Below are 19480 nucleotides of genomic sequence, written 5' to 3'. Positions count from 1 at the left end.
TTGGATGGAAATATGGACGTGTGAGGTTAGTACTGGACAGTACAGGAGGTGAAAAGTGTGGTTTAATAAACTGTACCTATAAAATTATTCCTTGTCATTTCAGAGCGTACCTTATGATAAGGGACGTCAACAAGATCAAGAGAGTGGTCCAGGCACAGGCATGGATCGACCGTGGCAAAACTTTTAAGGTTTGCATCTTTACTGACTATTCTACTGTATCGCTGGAGAGATTTGCTACCTTTACATTCCACAAAAAAGGAGGCATATCTATGAAGCCGCGTCCAAAAAACCCAGTGAAGATGCATGTGTGGGGGGCCATCTCTAGGCGTGGACCAGGATGCATCGTCATCTTTGATGGTACAGTATAATAATACACAAAGTCACATGCTGTTGCCTTATGCACTGTACTGTACTACACCAAGTACAGTATGATACAGGTAAGTATGGGACAGATTGTTTTACAGTATACAGCATGCACTTAACTGCACTCATTATTCATTTTCAGAGAGAGCTGCACTACCAATCGTGTTACAAAGTATTTTTCAGTACAGTAGTTTTACAGTAGTTCCAGTATACTGTAGTTTGACAGTAGTAACTGCATAGTCCAATATGGAGTAGTTACTGTATACTGTACACAATGACATTATACTGTATACACTTAACTGCACTAATTTTTTCTTTCCTTTTCAGAGAGAGCTGGCTGCACTAAAAAAGGACGGGCGGGGGAAGGGGGGAGGGATGGGCGGGGGAAGGGGGGAGGGATGGGCGGGGGAAGGGGGGAGGGACGGGCGGGGGAAGGGGGGCTATCATGTGTAAATTGTGTGAACTGTGTGTATAGTGTGTGTCTATCTACAGTCATGATTTACACACAAAAAAAACCTCTCTCCATGAACTACAGAATGCAATGTGGCCATGACGAACAAGAGAAAAACTAAAAATTTGTATAACTGTTTTTATTATTATAAATGCGCAATATTCATGATTATTTGTATTTTTCATTCTTCCATAATTATGCACCGGCCCTCAATTTTCAACTGACAGAAGAACTACAGTACACTACAGTACGTGTACAAAGTAGATAATCACTGAATTTTGTATTATTCATGATTATTTGTATTTTTTATTCCTGATAAAATAAAATAAATATTTCATTACATTCACGATAATCATAATAATTGAAACAGCCACCCCCGCCCCCCTAAGAATATTATTTAAATCTCTTTTTTTTTCTTTGAACTTTAAATTCACTTTGAATGTGTGTGTGTGTGTGTGGGGGGGGGGGGGGGGGAATTCTTCAAGAAAGCTTTGGGTTTGTGTGTGAAGTGCTTAGGGGGTGGGCTACACTACTTCCTGTAGTTGCCAAGAAGGGCTTATCAGATTAACATATTCAATTCAGGAAGGTGTGTATACACATTTCTATTCATTGGCTAATCAGATTAACATATTCAAATTTTCAACAGGTCATGACATGTTTTGATCCCCACACCCCCAAATCAATAAAAATCACATAAAGCATGTGAATGACTTGTGTCACATTAAAAAGCTACAGTACCGATTGAATATCAGAATACCAATAATTTTTATGCAGGCACATGTCTGGAAACGAAACAAAAAAAACAACAGCAACACGTACGTTATACACGCAGGAATGTGATGACAGGTTCAGGATGATTGAAGCCAGAAAGCCATCTGGCTTTCAGAAAGCCATCTGGCTGGGAGAGGTGTACTGTAGATATAAGTTGAAATAGTACTTTAGCCTTGTGTGTGCGGGGGCTAGAGGGAGGGAGAGCGCTGTACTGTATGCGCAGGAATGTGATACTGTAACACGCCTATGCGTTTCAACAATGTTCAAATGAGACATACAGTACTGTACAGTACACGCATAATATAAAAACAGTATGAAAAGAAATAAAAGTACTGATTACAAAATAATACAGTAGAAATGTGTTCATTTTATATTCGAAGAAGACGCAAATTTATATTTTTGTAATACTGTATACTGTAAATCTTCCATTTTACAAATACTGCGCGCGCACACACAGACTTGAAGAAAATGTACGGCTGAACTGTAGGTTTAATGGCTATTAGACTTTTAAGACAACAGCTCGCGAACGCCCACCTGTGTTTTTAGACAGTATTGCAGTATAGCAGACAGCGCTAAAAATCCGAGCGCTAGCATACCGGAAACCGCTCCGGAAAAAAAGAAAATATACCGCATCTGCCCGAGGTTATCAGAGCGCCGCGGATCCGGCCGCATTAGGATTAAGGCGGTCGCAGCTGTAGGTCAATTGATGTGGGAACTGGGTGAACTAGAGTTCCCAAGGAAGGGGCAGTGGACTGGGCGCTTCTAAAGTGATAGTGAATATCAATGTATTTCTAATAAAATACAAAGTGAAAAAACTTCAAATGTGCAATATAAACAATATCATTCACCAACCCATAGTGAAGAATAATAATAAAAATGTATACAATGTGAGGTAAAGCTGCTCAACACCCTCAGATGGGACTATTCTGTGTCCCAATGGTAACAATTTATTTTCTTCTGTGAGAGGAGGAGGGCTGAATATAAAATATCAGAAAAGAGCAAAAATAGTGCAGATTGTACATGCTAATAATGAATCCGTCTTTAGGTCTAGTAAGGTTGCACTCACAAAGCTTCCTGATGTTAAAGGTATGTCAGAGATTCTTCCACCTTAAAAAAGGTTTTTTTCAGCTCAGTCATACAATGGCTTTAATTTACTATTTACCAGTACTGACTTCATTTAGCTGATTCCAGTGTGTAGCTTAGTTTTGTTATTAGTGTTTTAGATTAGACAGCTTTGGGGACACTGTGGATCCTTTTGTATTTTGTTTTATGTGTTTAATAAATTTTGATACTTTTGTACGCTAGAGTGCTATTTTGGGATCTTTTTTTCTTTGTTTCTGTTTCCATATATATATATATATATATATATATATATATATATATATATATATATATATATATATATATATATATCATATATCATTTCTATATATATCACCTAAATTGCACTATAAAATTATAATGACCAATAAATGTACAGATGATAATAACATATTAATAAAATGTGCAGGAATAGAAGAAATGAATCTCAGTAAAGGTTACTGGCAGATCCCCTTAACCACGGATGCTAGGGAGAAGTAGGCATTTATTACCCCAAGTGGCCTCTATGAATTTTTAGTGATGCCATTTGGGATGAAGAATGCCCCGGCTACTTTCCAACGCCTGGTCAATCGCTTGCTAGAAGGTATGCAAAGAAGACTGCACTGGCCAGTGCCCCTATTCTTGCTGCACCAGACTATGCAAAAAAGTTCTTGGTGCAGACTGATGCCTCGGATAATGGCATTGGTGCTGTACTCAGCCAAGTGGGGGAGGAGGGCAGTGAACACCCCATGGTGTATCTGAGCCGCAAGCTGCTGCCCAGAGAGGTGGCATATGCGACCATTGAGAAAGAGTGTCTGGCCATAGTGTGGGCTTTAAAGAAGTTACAGCCCTATCTGTATGGCAGACCTTTTACAGTGATTACAGACCACAATCCCTTGAGTTGGTTACAGAGGGTGTCGGGGGGAAATGCTAAACTTTGGCGCTGGAGTCTTGCCATACTGGAATTTGACTTTACAATCCACCACAAGTGCAAATACTTTTAACCATTTCATTCCCAATGCGAGTTGAGGTTAATCATCCTGGTATAATACCTTTATTTAGGCCTGATTAACCCTCTCCTCGCCACAAGCGCGCTGCCATCTGGAAAACGTGAGAACAAGGGAGAAGTGATAACTGCTGCACGGGCAGTGTTGGTGCGAATACCCCGGAGGGACACTTCTAACCATTGTTGCGGATCACGTGATAGATGTGAGAGGGACACGATCAACTTATACCAACGGCGTCAAGCAAGTACGTTGGCGGGGTGTCTCCTGACTGTCTACAGCTGACTGTCGGCAGCTAGCTGTCCTGGATAAATATTATCCTATATGCTTGTTCAACCCTGCTTGTTGTGAGTAGGGTTTCAATTTTTCCTATGGGAGGATAAGCAGTCTTTGTTCATTTTCGCTATGGTCATCAATCTATATATATGAAGCTGAAATCTTATTTGTCTGTGGGTGTGCCACGCCTCTCACTCTCAGCTTCTCACTCTTATTGGCCTGCGGGGTTGGGTGACGTCACGGCCTGGGCTACGTAGGCCGTGAGACTCACACCACCCTCACACCGTGTGCGCCTCTGAGAAGTGGCAACACAAACGCCAGCACCGTCGCACATTCCAACCACCTCGCCTCACACCATCACACCCTCCACCCCTCCACCCACCCGCCTCTTCTCATCCCACGAGCCCGCCGGGGACAGAGATGAGGGGGGGACCGAGGTGAGCGCGACAACACCACCCCCACTCGCAGTGAGCCACCGCCACGGACACACCCTCTCACACTCACCCCAATTAGCCGGCGCACAGCTACCCGCCCGCCGCCGCTGAGACACCCTCCTGCACACCCTCCCACATGCACTTCCAGTGAGCTGGTGCACAGCTACCCACCCGCCACAGGCCCTTCGCGCCGGGTCAAAGGTGAGGGGGGAACAAGCCCACATCACTCACCACTGTTCTCCTCCAAACCCCACGGGACCGGGGGGTTGGGCCGACTGCCGTCGACTGGGGTGAAATGGCTGATTGGCCACGCGTGCCGCCGGGAACATTTTCTGGACCGAGGTGAGGGGGTGTTAAGCGCCTACCCAGTCACTGAGGGTCACTGCATCCCACCCACCCACCGCCTAAGCTAGTCACTGCCTCCCAAACCACTGCCTCCCACCCGCCCTGTCACTGCCTCCCTTAGTCACTGCCTCCCACCCAAGCCACTGCCTCCCACCCAGTCACTGCTTCCCAAAGTCACTGCCTCCCACCCACCCAGTCACTGCCTCCCTCCCAAGTCACTGCCTCCCACCCACCCAGTCACATCCTCCCACCCACACTGTCACCACCAAATCACCTTCCTCCCAGTCACCCAGTCACAGCCTCCCTAAGTCACTGCCTCCCACCCAAGTCACTGCCTCCCACCCACCCAGTCACTGCCTCCCACCCACCCTGTCACCACCAAATCACCTTCCTCCCACCCACCCAGTCACTGCTTCCCTAAGTCACTGCCTCCCACCCAAGTCACTGCCTCCCACCCACCCAGTCACTGCCTCCCACCCACCCTGTCACCACCAAATCACCTTCCTCCCACCCACCCAGTCACTGCTTCCCAAAGTCACTGCCTCCCTCCCAAGTCACTGCCTCCCACCCAGTCACTGCCTAAGTCACTGCCAAGTCATTGAAAGTCACTGCCTCCCATGCACCCACCCAGTCACTGAAACCCACCCACCACGTCACTGCCTCCCACCCACCCTCACAGTCACTGCCTCCCACCCACTCACCAATTGCCTCCCACCCACCACCTCCCAAATGCCTCCCAACCCACTGCCTCCAAAACTGCCTCCCACCCACTGCCTTCCACCCAAGTCACTCCCTCCCAAAGTCACTACCTCCCTCCCAAAATCACTGCCACGCCACTGCCTCCCACCCAAAGTCACGGCCCGTGACCAAGGGGGGGGAAATTGGAGCTGTAAAGGGGTCACTGCCTACCACCCAGTCACTGCCTCCCTCCCAAGTCACTGCCTCCCACCCACCCAGTCACATCCTCCCACCCACACTGTCACCACCAAATCACCTTCCTCCCAGTCACCCAGTCACAGCCTCCCCAAGTCACTGCCTCCCACCCACCCAGTCACTGCCTCCCACCCACCCTGTCACCACCAAATCACCTTCCTCCCACCCACCCAGTCACTGCTTCCCAAAGTCACTGCCTCCCTCCCAAGTCACTGCCTCCCACCCAGTCACTGCCTAAGTCACTGCCAAGTCATTGAAAGTCACTGCCTCCCATGCACCCACCCAGTCACTGAAACCCACCCACCACGTCACTGCCTCCCACCCACCCTCACAGTCACTGCCTCCCACCCACTCACCAATTGCCTCCCACCCACCCCCTCCCAAATGCCTCCCACCCACTGCCTCCCACCCAAGTCACTCCCTCCCAAAGTCACTACCTCCCTCCCAAAATCACTGCCACGCCACTGCCTCCCACCCAAAGTCACGGCCCGTGACCAAGGGGGGGGGAATTGGAGCTGTAAAGGGGTCACTGCCTCCCACCCAGTCACTGCCTAAAGTCACTGCCTCCCTCCCAAAAGTCACTGCCTAACCCACCAACTCACTGCCTCCCACCCACGGCCCCAGACCAAGGGGGGGATATTGGAGCTGTGAAGGGGTGGGGGAATGGAGCTGTGAAGGGGGGGCCCGAGCTGTGAAAGGGGGGGGGGGATCGGACATGTGAACGCGAGGGGGGGGGGGAATGCAGCTGTTAAAGGGTGGAAGCGTAGAGAGAGGGGGAGCGGGAAAATTAAATCCCGGGCAACGCCGGGTATATCAGCTAGTTTTTTTATATATTTTAATAAATAGTTTTTCAGCTTATCACTACTGTAGGTGTTATCCTTATGAATTGTCAGTTTGTCAGTGTGTTAGTTAGTTTGTTTTTGTTAGTTATGAATATGCCTACAGTACTTAAAAGTTATATGCTATGATATTCTCTAAGTCTTTCTTTTTCCGCATGTTGTGAGACTGATCGTGTGGTCTATCTGAAGATTACCAGATCATCTAAGTGGACATTAATATATGGTCCGATTCCACACAGTTTATAATTAGTATTGTCTTTGGCGCCGGGTTTATTTGATTTGTTTTGTATCATTGTATCTGACTTGTAGTGGACAGTCTTTTTCCCTTGGCAGCCTGAACTATATACAAGGGTTTTTGTGTTATATATCACTGTATATTGGTAATACATATATGTTTTTTAAGCACTAGCGCTATTAGCACTAAATCTTTATTGAATTGCACCTGCTGAGATACGTTGTCTGAAGGATTGATTGCAATTGAAAGGCTTAGATAAGAATGTAGAATTATACATTGTCACATGTGAAACAGGAGGGGGTAACCAGTCTCTCAAAAAAAAGGTTAAGCCCGTTTTGGTTACCCATGATCCATGTATACGGGTCCAAGATAGTTAGCTTTTTGGCCCTGTAACAATAGTTTCATAGTTACATAGTAAAGTAGATTTGGTTGAAAAAAGACTTCCATCCACCAAGTTCAACCTATGCTAAATATAGACAACAGATATTTTATCATACAGTATATCTATACTTATTGATCCAGAGGAAGGCAAAGAAAAAACCCCAGAGACATATCATCTAATGATATCTCATAAGGGGGAAAATAAATTCCTTCCTGACTCCAAGAATTGGCAATTGGATTAATCCCTGGATCAACAGCCTTCCCATGTATACTTATTTGGTATATCCCTGTAAACCTTTCCTATCTAAAAAGACGTCCAACCTTTTTTTGGAACAAATATATTGTATCTGCCATCATTAAACCTTCAAGTACTGTAGTTTCCCCACTATTGAAGTCAGGCTTACAGGTCTGTAATTCCCCGGTTGTGATCTAGCTCCCTTTTTAAATATAGGCACCACATCTGCTTTACGCCAATCTTGTGGTACTGAGCCTGTGGAAATGGAGTCCTTCATTATTAAATATAATTGTTTGGCTATTACTGAGCTTAACTCCTTGAGAACTCTTGGATGTATGCCATCGGGGCCAGGTGCCTTATTTACTTTAATTTTTTCAAGTCGCTTATGAACTTCTTCCTCAGTTAACCAATTGTTCCTTAATATGGAGGTTGTGGCTTCCTCCTGTGGCACTTCTATTGAACTTGATTCTTCCCTGGTAAACACAGAGGCAAAGAATGTATTTAATACCTCTGCTTTTTCCTTATCTCCAATAATCTGTCTACCCATCTCACACTGAAAGGGTCCTATATTTTCTTTTCTCATTTTTTTGTTATTAAGGTACTTAAAGAACATTTTATGGTTGACCTTACTTTCTATTGCGATACTTTTTTCTTTATCAATTTTTGCTAATTTGATTGCCCTTTTGCAATTTTTGTTACATTCCTTCTAATTCTGATACAATGTCTCTGTCCCTTCTGACTTAAAGAATCTAAACGCCTTCCTCTTCTTGTCCATTTCCTGCCCTACCTGTTTATTTAGCCACATTGGTTTTGACTTATTTCTTTTATACTTATTACCCAAGGGTATACACAGATAAGTGTGCTTTTCTAACAATGTTTTAAAGACTGACCATTTATCTTCTACATTTTCCCTGAAAAAACATCATCCCAATATATTACTTGTTGATTAGACCTCATTTTATTAAAATCTGTCTTTCTAAAGTTTAAGGTCTTTGTTGAACCCAAGTAATTTGTTTTTTGATCATTTATATCAAAAGAGACCATGTTATGATCACTATTACCCAAATGTTCCAGGACTTGAATATTTGTTATTACTTCTACATTGTTTGATATGACCAAATCCAGTAATACTACATAGGCAAACGGCAGCTCACGCATGCGCCTGTCAGACGTCCTGAAAAGCAATACTGGCTCCCTACCTGTACCGAAGCTGTGCGCAAGCGGGGAGACTATAGAGCCTGTTACAAATGCGTTATTTACATCAGTTATGCACGTCTATGACGATTGCAGTACAGTATATGCATCGATAAGTGGGGAAAAGGTAGTGCTTCACTTTAAGTACATTTTCACTTTACATACATGCTCCGGTCCCATTGTGTACGTTAATGCGGGGTATACCTGTATTTGTTATTACTTCTACATTGTTTGATATGACAAAATACAGGTGTTTAAAAAAAAACACAGTGGTCCATTGTGAATTGACGTTTCATAATAAAAACTCAACGCGCTGTGTCTTTTTTACATTATTTCTCCTGTCCTGCACAATTGCCGACCGGATGGACGCAATGAGTACACCGCAGTACGTGCGCAAAAGACCTGAGTGTACTTATGCATTTTATATATGTTCTGCAATTAATGCAGCAGATGATAAAATGGCCACAGTTGCTGAAATCTATCAATATTTCATCTCAAATTATGACTTTTACAAATTTTCACCTGATGCTTGTGTGTGGAAGGGTGCAATAAGGAAAAAGTTACGTAGTGATCCGTGTTTTTTTTCGTATTGCCCCTGCACACGGAGTTAGAGGAGGGTATTGGTGTGTGATGCTCCTGCACGCGGGGTTAGAGGAGAGTATTGGTGTGTGATGCTCCTGCACGCGGGGTTAGATGAGGGTATTGGTGTGTTGCCCCTGCACGCGGGGTTAGAGGAGGGTATTGGTGTATTGCCCCTGCACACAGGGGTTAGAGGAGGGTATTGGTGTGTTGCCCCTGCACACGGGGGTTAGAGGAGGGTATTGGTGTGTTGCTCCTGCACGCGGGGTTAGAGGAGGGTATTGGTGTATTGCCCCTGCACGCGGAGTTAGAGGAGGGTATTGGTGTGTGATGCCCCTGCACGCGGGGTTATAGGAGGGTATTGGTGTGTTGCTCCTGCACGCGGGGTTAGAGGAGGGTATTGGTGTATTGCCCCTGCACGCGGGGTTAGAGGAGGGTATTGGTGTATTGCCCCTGCACGCGGAGTTAGAGGAGGGTATTGGTGTGTGATGCCAGATTTTTCCAGTATCTTTGATCATTGAGACTTCAAAAGGAGAAAGGTCATGTTAAATCCAAATAAGATCTGTCAATCCCAGGCCAGCAATGTAACAGCGCCTGCACCAGCTTACAATAGCGGTCCGACCGTCAGTGAAAACCTGGTGACCGGCAGCCCTTGCTATCTGTCCCCGCCAGGATACCTGAAAAACGTCCAACTTGAGCCAGATTTCACGTACAGGTACGAGCAAGCTTGCATGTACCAAAAAGATTTCCAGCTTCATCAGCTGTGAACTACAGGTGTAGCAGGCCCGCTATCACCTGTCAACTACGTGTATTACCTGTATTACACTACCTGTATTACTTACACTACCTGTATGACACTACCTGTATTAGACTAAGTGTATTACTTATACTACCTGTATTACACTAAGTGTATTACTTACACTACCTGTATTACATTAAGTGTATTACTTACACTACCTGTATTACACTACCTGTATTACACTACCTGTATTACACTACGTGTATTACTTACACTACCTGTATTACACTACCTGTATTACACTACGTGTATTACTAACACTACCTGTATTACACTACCTGTATTACACTACCTGTATTACACTACGTGTATTACTTACACTACCTGTATTACACTACCTGTATTACACTACGTGTATTAATTACACTACCTGTATTACACTACCTGTATTACACTACCTGTATTACACTACCTGTATTACACTACGTGTATTACTTACACTACCTGTATTACTTACACTACCTGTATTACACTACCTGTATTACACTACCTGTATTACACTACCTGTATTACACTACCTGTATTACACTACGTTAATACTTACACTACCTGTATTACACTACCTGTATTACACTACCTGTATTACACTAAGTGTATTACACTACCTGTATTACACTACCTGTATTACACTACCTGTATTACACTACCTGTATTACACTATGTGTAATACTTACACTACCTGTATTACTTACACTACCTGTATTACACTACCTGTATTACACTACCTGTATTACACTACGTGTATTACTTACACTACCTGTATTACACTACCTGTATTACACTACCTGTATTACACTACCTGTATTACACTACCTGTATTACACTACGTGTTATACTTACACTACCTGTATTACACTACCTGTATTACACTACGTGTATTACTTACACTACCTGTATTACACTACATGTATTAGTTACACTACCTGTATTACACTACCTGTATTACACTACCTGTATTACACTACCTGTATTACACTACGTGTATTACTTACACTACCTGTATTACACTACCTGTATTACACTACCTGTATTACACTACCTGTATTACTTACACTACCTGTATTACACTACCTGTATTACACTACCTGTATTACACTACCTGTATTACACTACGTGTATTACTTACACTACCTGTATTACACTACCTGTATTACACTACCTGTATTACACTACGTGAAATACTTACACTACCTGTATTACACTACCTGTATTACACTACCTGTATTACACTACGTGTATTACTTACACTACCTGTATTACACTACGTGTAATACTTACACTACCTGTATTACACTACCTGTATTACACTACCTGTATTACACTACCTGTATTACACTACGTTAATACTTACACTACCTGTATTACACTACCTGTATTACACTACCTGTATTACACTACGTGTAATACTTACACTACCTGTATTACACTACCTATATTACACTACCTGTATTACACTACGTGTAATACTTACACTACCTGTATTACACTACCTGTATTACACTACCTGTATTACACTACGTGTATTACTTACACTACCTGTATTACACTACGTGTATTACTTACACTACCTGTATTACACTACCTGTATTACACTACCTGTATTACACTACGTGTATTACTTACACTACCTGTATTACACTACCTGTATTACTTACACTACCTGTATTACACTACCTGTATTACACTACGTGTATTACTTACACTACCTGTATTACACTACGTGTATTACTTACACTATTTGTATTACACTACCTGTATTACACTACGTGTATTACACTAAGTGTATTACTTACACTACCTGTATTACACTACCTGTATTACACTAAGTGTATTACTTACACTACCTGTATTACACTACGTGTATTACTTACACTACCTGTATTACACTACGTGTATTACACTACCTGTATTACACTACCTGTATTACTTACACTACCTGTATTACACTACGTGTATTACTTACACTACCTGTATTACACTACCTGTATTACACTACCTGTATTACACTAAGTGTATTACTTACACTACCTGTATTACACTACCTGTATTACACTAAGTGTATTACTTACACTACCTGTATTACACTACCTGTATTACACTAAGTGTATTACTTACACTACCTGTATTACACTACGTGTATTACTTACACTACCTGTATTACACTACCTGTATTACACTAAGTGTATTACTTACACTACCTGTATTACACTACGTGTATTACTTACACTACCTGTATTACACTACGTGTATTACACTACCTGTATTACACTACCTGTATTACTTACACTACCTGTATTACACTACGTGTATTACTTACACTACCTGTATTACACTACCTGTATTACACTACCTGTATTACACTAAGTGTATTACTTACACTACCTGTATTACACTACCTGTATTACACTAAGTGTATTACTTACACTACCTGTATTACACTACCTGTATTACACTAAGTGTATTACTTACACTACCTGTATTACACTACGTGTATTACTTACACTACCTGCAGATCAAGCTGCCGTATTTTATTCTTTTTTTAAATATCAATACATTATGCGCACAGACAAGTTATCAGTTACTGCAGATCGGTCCGTTCTCCTGTAATAAATCGCTTTGCTCAGGGTTATTTAATTCTACTATTTATTAACAATTCTTGAAAATGTAGTCCAGCAATATGATTGGCTGAGCAGATTCTACAGTAGATACTGAACAATTGGTGAGCAGCTAGGCGCATGCGTGCATGTCTCATGGTACCTTGTTGAAACGCATATGCGTATCATCACATCCCCACCCCCCACCCAGCTCGCACGCAATGTCTTACTACAGTAACAAAACAACGGTAATACAACTGCTTATCAACCCCTCCCCCCACCCGAGCCATTCATGAACATTCTTGTAACCTTCTTGAAGGAACCATTATGTGAAATGTGTTGACACACATACAGTATGCATTTCAATAAGGTTCCAGTCCGCATGAGCGGAAAAAATATTTTATGTTCGGAAGAAGACGCAACGTTATATTTTTTAAATACTTTTCTTCTTTTCCTTTAGTATCCTGTATACAGTACAGTATGTGTCCTCATATTTTGTATGTGTATGGCTAAGGAGCCTCAGACTACTGTATACAGTATGAACTCGTAACGTTAATCTCTGCTTCAAATATAAATCTTCAAATTACAATTACTGTTCACACACACACAGAGACACACACAGAGACACACACACACACACACACAGAGACACACACACACACACACACACACACACACACACACACACACAGAGACACACACACACACACACAGAGACACACACACACACACAGAGACACATACACACACACACACACAGAGACACACACACACACACACACAGAGACACACACACACACACACACAGAGACACACACACAGAGACACACACACAGAGACACACACACACACACACAGAGAGACTTGCAGAACTGTACGCCTGTACTGTACTGTACTGTAGGTTGAATTGCTATTAGACTTTTAAGACAACAGCTCGCGATCGCCCACTTGAGTTTCTAGACGGTATTGCAGACAATGCTAAAATGCAATTTTCTGCGCCCGATAGATGTATTCTGCGCACGATAGAAAACCGATAGAAACCCGAGTCAATTGCTATACGGTTGGGAAACATAGCTCGTCATGACCCGGTATTCAGAGTGGTACAGCGTTCGAGGCTTTAGAATAAAGGCTGGCGCAGCTGTACACTTTGTACCCGACTGGTACTGTGAGCAATATTAGGGCATTTATTCTACATACGCCAAAGCAAAAGTTTGGTCCAAAGCGGATTTCCATCCAAAGTGTCCCAAATGTCCGCTTCAGCATATATAGAATTACCCCCTTGGTCTAGGAGAGTATTTAGTATGGAACACAATTTAGGATTTACATGATTTCCGCACGTTACAGACAAACACGCACACGTACCTGCCACGGATGTAAAGTGTTTTTCACACTGGCTTTGTCAGCCACGGAATACAGAGAGGAGTCAACTGAGGACAGGACATGCAAAGCCTGAGCCAGCACATGGACTGCTGTGTAAATACTGTATGTCATTCTGAAATTCTCTACATCATACACGTGAGGAGGAAGGGATTGCAGTGTTTCATTCCCTGTGCAATTAGGGAACATTAAAACAAAGATCAAATCTATAGAATAAATAGGAACACACTTAAATGCCCCCATCCAGAAATCTCTCAACACAAAATCATCTGGATCTTTATATGGGCTCCAATTAATCAAGAAATCCTTAAATCCGGGAATCTCTCCTTTATGTACTGAGAAGGATAACGATCCATTTAAGACCCTGCAAAGTGCAGGTGTAATATAATTAGTAAAAAACGACACAGAGGCTGAAATAATCCAAACCTTCACTGGCTGATCAGCAAGTAAATAACTCTTCATAAATTCCTCTAGGATATCTTTTGCACAATAGCTTATCACCACTCTGGCAGAGGAATTTGCTACGGAATGTGTAATATCTCGTATAGTGTCTGACAGGAAGTTGTCTTTTTTAGAGATTACGTGTAGAAATGCCACACAGCTGCCACTGCTGGTAATCAGGTCTTTCAGTTCTTGGCTTCCTGTTTGACTACTGTCATCGTCTGAAGCCAGGATCCCCACCCAGGTCCAGCCAAATTGTTGGAGCAGCTGGACGATTGCTTGGTGCTGATTGCGCTCATTGGGGACCGTCCGAAAGAGGTATGGGAACTGTAACCGGTCGTTGAAGATTGGATCCATTGACCCATAGCTGACCTGTGGGATACAAATATTCCACATCTCTATCAGTAAATAGAATAAAGTAGGAGTCTGTAATTTGATAGAAAAAAAACAATATATATGCTGCAGTAAAAATCTATACTGAGTATTATTTTACATATCCACATACACAGTGTATTCTAGTGCCTCTTTTCTGGAGAAATATTACGCGCCTCTCTGGTTTTAATGCTGCCACTTTAGTGAATGGTCTAAAGTCCCAACGTGAGACCCAAATGGATCAGTTTATTTATTTGTTTTTACCAGGACTGGTCCACTGAGATCTTTCTCCCTCCACTGCAGAGCTAAATGAGAATATTCACAGGCAGTGTTAGGACCTGTATACTGGTCATTGTGATTGTGAAGGGGTTAACCAGGCTCACTAATAATGATACAGCCCACTTGGTTACCCCTGATCCGTGTGTTGAGGTTCTACAGTGTCATCTCCTGAATCCAGATGTCAAAAATGCATTACTGTGATTGTGTGCAATTATGCGACAATAAAGAATTATGGGGGATATGAACTAAGCAGCGCGTTTTTGCGCCTGATTGAAAACATTTTGCAAAAATCTGCCTGATCGCGCCAGCTGCTTTTCCCCTCCCCTCCCCCTCCCCTCCCCCTCCCCTTTCCCCTTGTAAAGCGCGATAGCTGAAAGAAAAAGAAGCCGTCTGTAAGATCTGCATGGAGAAGCTGCGTTTCCATGCACGGCTCTTACAGGCGATCATGAAACATAAATATACATTATAATACTCGTGTACTTGAGCATGGGGTCTCCTGAGCTGAACCGCATTGGTTTCAGCCTCGGGGACCCCCTACTTCATGAGACACAGGCCCCGTTATGGGGTGCCAGTATCCTCTGTGCTTTTAAAGGTCCCGCTTCATGTGTCGAGGGGATTTAAATCCTGCAGGGGGATAGCGGCACCCCATAACAGGGCCTGTATCTCATGAAGTAGGTGGTCCCCGAGGCTGAAACCAATGTGGTTCAGCTCAGGAGACCCCTTGCACCCTACTATCAAAACACATATAACAATAAATATAATTCATTACCGTAGCCGATATCCGCTATGGTAATGAAGCTGCATTCATGTAATTTGTATTAATATTGTGGGAGCAGGGGGTCTCCTGACCTGAACCATAATGATTTCAGCCTCGGGGCACCCTTCTTCCCGAGTTATGGGCCCAGATATGGGGTGCTTGTGTCTCCTCTATTATTTACATGTTGCACAACACGTGACGTGAACTCTTTAAAAATGGCGCCGATACTGGATTTCGATGCCCCAAACCGGAGACCCCCTCTTCCCTCACACTATTAAAAAAAATGCATAAAAGCAGCTTCATTACCTTAGCTAAGGCAATGAATGGGTTATGGCACAATTGTTCCCAATAAACATTGCAATACACAACACACCCACCCCCTGTGCCCCCAACAACCCATAATATACATATGTAGCCATGTGTAAAATTGGTATACAGATCTCTCTCTTGCTGGCATTAATCCTGGTAAGAAGGCAGGGTTGCCAGTATCTATCATGGAGGTTTGCCCTCAATCCATGGTGATGTGTCATATGTAGCAAAGGAAGTGACAGCATGCTTTGTGTCCACTGTTAGTGACACAGAGGTGTGTCTTTCTGGAGTCTATATATTACACAGAACTCCCTAAAGTTAGTCAGTCTAGATCTACAGAAGAGTTCTAAAGAGTTGTCTAAGAAGTGTGAGGTTCAAGGTTAAGCTCTGCTGGTCAGAGTGGCACATGACAATCTGCTACACACTGTGTCCAGGGATCTTGCACAGATGGTGATCTCCCTTAGGTGAGAGGTGGAAGAACAACTCAATTAGGAGAGAGAAGGAACATTCTGCATGGAGTACCTTCACAGAATGTGCGTCTAGTGTCGGCCGATATGAGGGGCAGTCTGCCAAAGGAGATGTCATTAAAGATGCCCTTGTTCAAGTGACCCTTTGTGACAGAGTGAAGTCAACTCCTATCAGTTACGCCTGGGAGACATATGTCTGTGTGCTTCATCCAGCACTCATAAGGGTTAACTCAGGTGGAAGTTAGGAAATCAGAACTCTTTAGCTGACACCTGAGAGCCAGCAAGGTAGAAAAAGGATCATGTGACTGGCAGTAGCTGCCTTAGAGAGGAGCACACTGCTGCGTGAGCCCTGAGCCAGAGGGATTTCACCAAAGACTACTTCAACTAAAGTAAGGATTATTCATTTGTTTACTGACTGCTTAAAGTACCCTTATGGTTTTGTTCTGGTTTAGCCAGCCAGCCTGCTAGATAGGTCTGCTGTATTATTAGTCAGTTTTTCTCCCAAAGTGGAGCAGGATTTATTTTGTTAAAGGGACAGTGTACCCGCATGTTATGTTACTGTGGAGAAATAAAGCCACTGAACGTTTTTATTTATCCAGAAACTATATGTGTGGACTGTTCCCTGACCTCGGCTACAGGCCGTCCTGCCACAGGTGGTGTCAGAAGTGGGATGTCGGACGGCCCCTGTATATGAAGGGCCACACCGAAAGAAAAAAAAAATGGAGAATTTTTTTTCTCAGTTCCTTGAGCAACAGCTCCAGCTAGCAGAGAAACAAGCTGAGCAACAGGCCCAGCAAATACAATGGCAGGCCAAGCAAGCAGAACATCAAGCCCAGCAAGCTGAGCGACAAGCCCAGCAAGCTGAGCGACAAGCCCAGCGAGATGAGCAACAGGCCCGGCGAGAGGAAAAGCTACTCCAACTGCTGGTCGAAGGCCCAACCCCAGGCAGACCAGGGATTCCAAATAACCCACCGGTGATGCTGCCTAAAATGAAGCCAAACGAAGACCCAGAGGCATTTCTCCTCACTTTTGAAAGGGTAGCCACGGCCCACGGCTGGACAGTTGATCGCTGGGTAACGACTCTGGCTCCACTCCTCATAGGGGAAGCTCAGGCAGCCTACCAGGCTCTTCCAGCAGACGAGGCCATGGACTATCAGCAACTAAAGGCTGCTATTCTGGATCGCCTAGGCCTCACTCCAGAGACCTACCGACAGCGGTTCCGGAAAGTCAAATATACAAACAGAGACAGATCCGGGTCGTAGCCCACCGCTTAGTAGACTTATGTACCAGGTGGATACAACCGGAAAAACATGACAAGGCAGAGATCCTTGAACAGTTTGTGCTCGAGCAGTTCATACAGATACTGCCCCCCTCCTCTCGCTCCTGGGTAAAAAGACACGCTGCATTTTCCCTGGATTCAGCGGTCCGCTTGGTGGAAAACTTCCTGGGCGACGACACCCACCAGGATAGCTGGGAACGGCCGGTGCAAACACCAGTTGCTTCCGGTGATGCTAGAGGCAGGAGAGCAGACAATCGAGGGGTCTACAACCCGCCAGCTTGGAAGATCCAGTCAACCCGATCGGAAGACCCTTTCCCATCTCGGAGGGTTCCTGGTACAAACTCCCGCAGAGACGCCCATCCTGGGTCTGAGGCCACTGGATCACTCAAGGGAGGCCGCCACCCACAGTATTCCCCGAGAACCTGGACTCCTGTCACCCACCCGGTGGAGAGGATAACCCCACCAACCAGAAGGGAGAGGTCCAAACACCGAGCCCCATCGAGAGCTTCCGCGGACGACCGAGTTTGCGGACTCAGGAGATGAGGAGATGGACTGTTCATATGGCAGAACCACTGCCACAGCTTGTCTCCGAGGGGACCACAATCCGTGGTTAGTCCCAGAATCTCTGGAGGGGACAAAAGTAAATGCCATGCTGGACTCGGGCTCTGGAAAACCCCTGATCCTAGAGGGCCTAATTCCAAGCAATAGACTATCTTATGACTCTCCTTGGAATATCGAGTGTATCCATGGGGATACAAAGAGATACCCGACAGCGAATGTTCTACTACGTATCCAGGATCAAGAGGTTAGCCTACTAGTGGGAGTTGCTCCCTGGCTACCTGCTCCTGTTCTACTTGGCCGAGACTGGCCCTACCTCGAAACATTGTTGGCCCCTACTCCTACGGAGCCTACTTCTCTGGTACCGGAGAAGCCCGGAGACTTGTTCCCTTTTTCCCCAGAGATTTTCCCCCGTAGACACCATGTCCCAAAGACATGTAAACAGAGACGTGAGGAAAAAGAGGACTGGTTAAGAAAGGCTGGGACTTTTGATAACATTAGTCAGCCCAAAGGACTGCAGGTCATGGCCGGGGATGACCAGGGTGGGGAACAGATAGATACGGGAGTGTTGCCAGACCTGGATCTTCCTGACTTCCGTCAGAGGCAGAGGGAGGACCCAGCTCTGGCTAGACAATATGAGAAGGTGGTACAGGTCAACAACAAGATAATAGATGAACAAGGTGTAAAAGTGTTTCCACATTTTGAACTGTTGAACGACAAACTATATCGTGTGAATAAGGTTACACAAACAGGTGAGGTCATTCAACAGATGCTAGTCCCTAAAGGGTTGATTAAAACAGTGTTCACCCTAGCCCATACTCTCCCATGGGGTGGTCATTTGGGCAGAGATAAGACCACGGACCGCATCTCGTCCCGGTTTTACTGGCCAGGCATACATGGTGACATCATGAAATTATGTGAGACGTCCTGAATGCCAGTTAACTAGCCAAAAAGGACAGAAGCCGGCTCCCTTGGTTCCTCTGCCCTTGGTAGCCGTCCCATTCGAGAGAATTGGGGTAGATCTTTTCGGAACTTTAGAACCCTCTGCGAAGGGACATAAATTTATACTCGTTGTTGTTGATTATGCCAACAGATATCCTGAGGCCTTTCCTCTGAGATCAGCCACTG

General features: G+C 44.3%; 1 protein-coding gene across 2 annotated transcripts in view; it reads right to left on the bottom strand.

Moving 5' to 3' along the window:
* LOC142491231 (vomeronasal type-2 receptor 116-like) overlaps nucleotides 1-19480 on the bottom strand; it is a 163082-nt gene that overhangs the window by 88305 nt on the left and 55297 nt on the right. The window contains exon 3 of one of the 2 annotated variants that reach the window (XM_075593497.1): nucleotides 14317-14703. The exons of the other annotated variant lie outside the window; for it this stretch is intronic. Coding sequence (XP_075449612.1) covers nucleotides 14317-14703 — 387 coding nt within the window. The remainder of the gene's footprint in view (nucleotides 1-14316; nucleotides 14704-19480) is intronic. 2 annotated transcript variants of the gene reach the window in all.

Source organism: Ascaphus truei, chromosome 3 (assembly GCF_040206685.1).
Source record: "Ascaphus truei isolate aAscTru1 chromosome 3, aAscTru1.hap1, whole genome shotgun sequence".
NCBI classification, from domain to species: Eukaryota; Metazoa; Chordata; class Amphibia; order Anura; family Ascaphidae; genus Ascaphus; species Ascaphus truei.
Note: the sequence above shows the minus strand (reverse complement) of the source record. Positions and strands in the feature narration are given on the sequence as shown.